The sequence below is a fragment of the Penaeus monodon genome, chromosome 8 (genome assembly GCF_015228065.2).
Source record: "Penaeus monodon isolate SGIC_2016 chromosome 8, NSTDA_Pmon_1, whole genome shotgun sequence".
NCBI lineage: Eukaryota > Metazoa > Arthropoda > Malacostraca > Decapoda > Penaeidae > Penaeus > Penaeus monodon.
This window is the reverse complement of record NC_051393.1, coordinates 1,071,041-1,073,540: the sequence shown is the minus strand read 5'-3', so window position 1 is coordinate 1,073,540 and position 2,500 is coordinate 1,071,041. Positions and strand designations below refer to the sequence as shown.

Genomic DNA, 2,500 nt, shown 5'->3' with positions numbered 1-2,500 from the left:
TGGGCCTATAAAAGTGGTTCTAATAATATATAATAATAAGAAGGTAAGAGCTAAAATGTGTGAAGAAATCTAACATTACGGCCGATGATGATACAATAATAACAACAGACATTGCCAATCAAAAGAAAATACATAAAAACACACACACACACGCACCACCCAAATATATATATATATATATATATATATATATATATATATATATATATATACATACATATATATATATATATATATATATATATATATATATATATATATATACACACAACAACACACACACACACACACACACACACACACACACACACACACACACACACACACACACACACACACACACACACACACACACACACACACACACACACACACACACACACACACACACACACACACACATTTACATATATGCGTGTATAATATCTGTCGAAAGATCTTTGCACCTCCTCCATGTCTGGATTCACCCTAACCGCCTGTAACTTCCGGCACCAAAGCTAGCGCTAACCCAGCAGGCCCTCCCTCATGCCACAGGCACATGCAGTCTCGTGAGTCAGTGCCCATCCTACAAGCCCCTGGTCGCTGACATCTCCAATCCGGACATCTTGGCGTTCTTCAAGGAGCGGATATGCAGGTAAAATGAATGTGATTTCGTGATTTGTTATTATTAAGCAGTTGTTTGATGAATTCTCGTAGGAACTTATTGATAACTGCTCATTCATAACTACTGATATTAATGGGTGTTGATGGTATTTCGGTGAAAATAGATTCGTTGGTAAATAGTAAGAAAAGGGATTTTGACTTTTCATGATAATTCCACGCCCACAGATTCGAACCGACCTTCGTTCTTCTGTGTTGTCCTGACCAGGCAGGCCCCTCCACCCCTGCCCCCACAGGGTCTCAGGGACGCCCTATAGTTATCCCTAGCAACACGCAAGCTTCTTCGTCGTTGTTCCCAGTTCGAGTGCCATTCCAAGGCGGACAGACCCCGAGTTCTCAAAGTCCCGGTTCGTCGCCGTCTCAGAGCCGACCGAACCGCCCCGGGCCGCCCATTTTAGACACCCCACCTCCCCCGAGGCGTCCTGGACAGCCGGATCTCAGTCTGCCTGGTCCAACCTCGCGGCCCCCTAGCAATGGGGGCTTCGGTGGCCAGGGCGGGGCGAGTTTCCCTTCCTTGCAACCTCCTCGACCTCAGCGACCGAACTTTCCTTCTTTGCAACCTCCTCCAACTCAACCGAACTTCCCTTCCTCACAGCCTCAACCTGCTCAACCCCAGCAACCGACCTTTCCTTCCCAGCAACCCCCTCAACAGCCAAATTTCCCTGCATTGCAACCCCAGCAACCGACCTTTCCTTCCCAGCAACCCCCTCAACAGCCAAATTTCCCTGAATTGCAACCCCAGCAACCGACCGTCGCCCAGGACTCGGCTCCGGGGAAGGTCGACATCCCTACAGAGGAGGAATGTGGCTTCCTCTTCTCCAGCACGAGGAATACGGTCGGGAGGGACGTAAGTTATATGTCACTGGTGTTTGTTGTGGTGTTTTAAAGTAATATTTTTTGGCGTTTGCAATGGTAGTTTATTTATTCTTGTGGTATTATTTTGGTATTTTTAGTGGTGTGTATTGGTATTTTTCGTATTTTTGGTATTTCAGTGATATTTTTAGTTATAGTGGTACCCTTTGGTATTTTAGTATCTGTTTAGGGGGTGGAGGGAAAGGAGCGGGGCGAGGGAAAAGGGAAAAAGAAAGAGATGTTATGGTCAGGGAGAGGAATAGAAGGGAGAGAGTAAATAGGAGGGAGAAAGGAAGAGGGAAAAGGAGAGAGAACGAGATAGAGAGGCAGAAGAAGTCGTAAGTGGAGGTCAGTGGTAATATTAGGGGATGGAGATAAGGGAGAAGAGAGGGAAAGGTAAAAAGATAATCATGTTAATGTGATGGAGAGGAGGAGGAGGAGGAGGGGGGAGAAAGGAAACAGGTGAGTGGGGATGAGGGAGAGGGAAAATTGAGACAGAGAGGGAAAGGGAAGAGGAGAGAGAACAAGGAAGAGAGAGAAGAAGAGAGATATAAGTTTCCTATCAGTAGAACGGGAGGAAAATGAAACTGAGAGAGAGATAAGAAAAAAAAAAAAGATAAGAGAGAAAAGCAAAGGGAAAAAGGAGAAAAAAAAACGAGTACAATAGAAAAACAGAAGAAAGAAATACACACAAAAAACAGAAAGAAACACGAAGAGGAAACAACAACAACAAAAATACTACTAATGATAAAGTAAACAAATAAAGAGTTTGTCTGACGAAGGCCTTCCTCCCGCAGGAGTCCAAGTGGAGGCCGTGGCTGGCGGCGCTCGGCCAGAAGAAGGGCAGCGCCTTCGAAACCACGTGCGGAGGCGCCCTCGTCACGCGCCGCCACGTGCTGATCGCGGCCCACTGCATGGCCTCGCCGCGCCTCCCCACGCCGTGAGGAATCGCGCCGTTTATCGTCTAGGGATTTAGTTTATTGCTTTT

General features: G+C 46.2%; 1 protein-coding gene across 1 annotated transcript in view; it reads left to right on the top strand.

Annotated features, from left to right (window-relative positions):
• Positions 1 to 2,500, top strand: part of LOC119576049 (transmembrane protease serine 9-like) — a 9,953-nt gene that overhangs the window by 2,985 nt on the left and 4,468 nt on the right. The window contains exons 4-6 of the mRNA XM_037923573.1: positions 535 to 634; positions 829 to 1,507; positions 2,310 to 2,452. Coding sequence (XP_037779501.1) covers positions 535 to 634; positions 829 to 1,507; positions 2,310 to 2,452 — 922 coding nt within the window. The remainder of the gene's footprint in view (positions 1 to 534; positions 635 to 828; positions 1,508 to 2,309; positions 2,453 to 2,500) is intronic.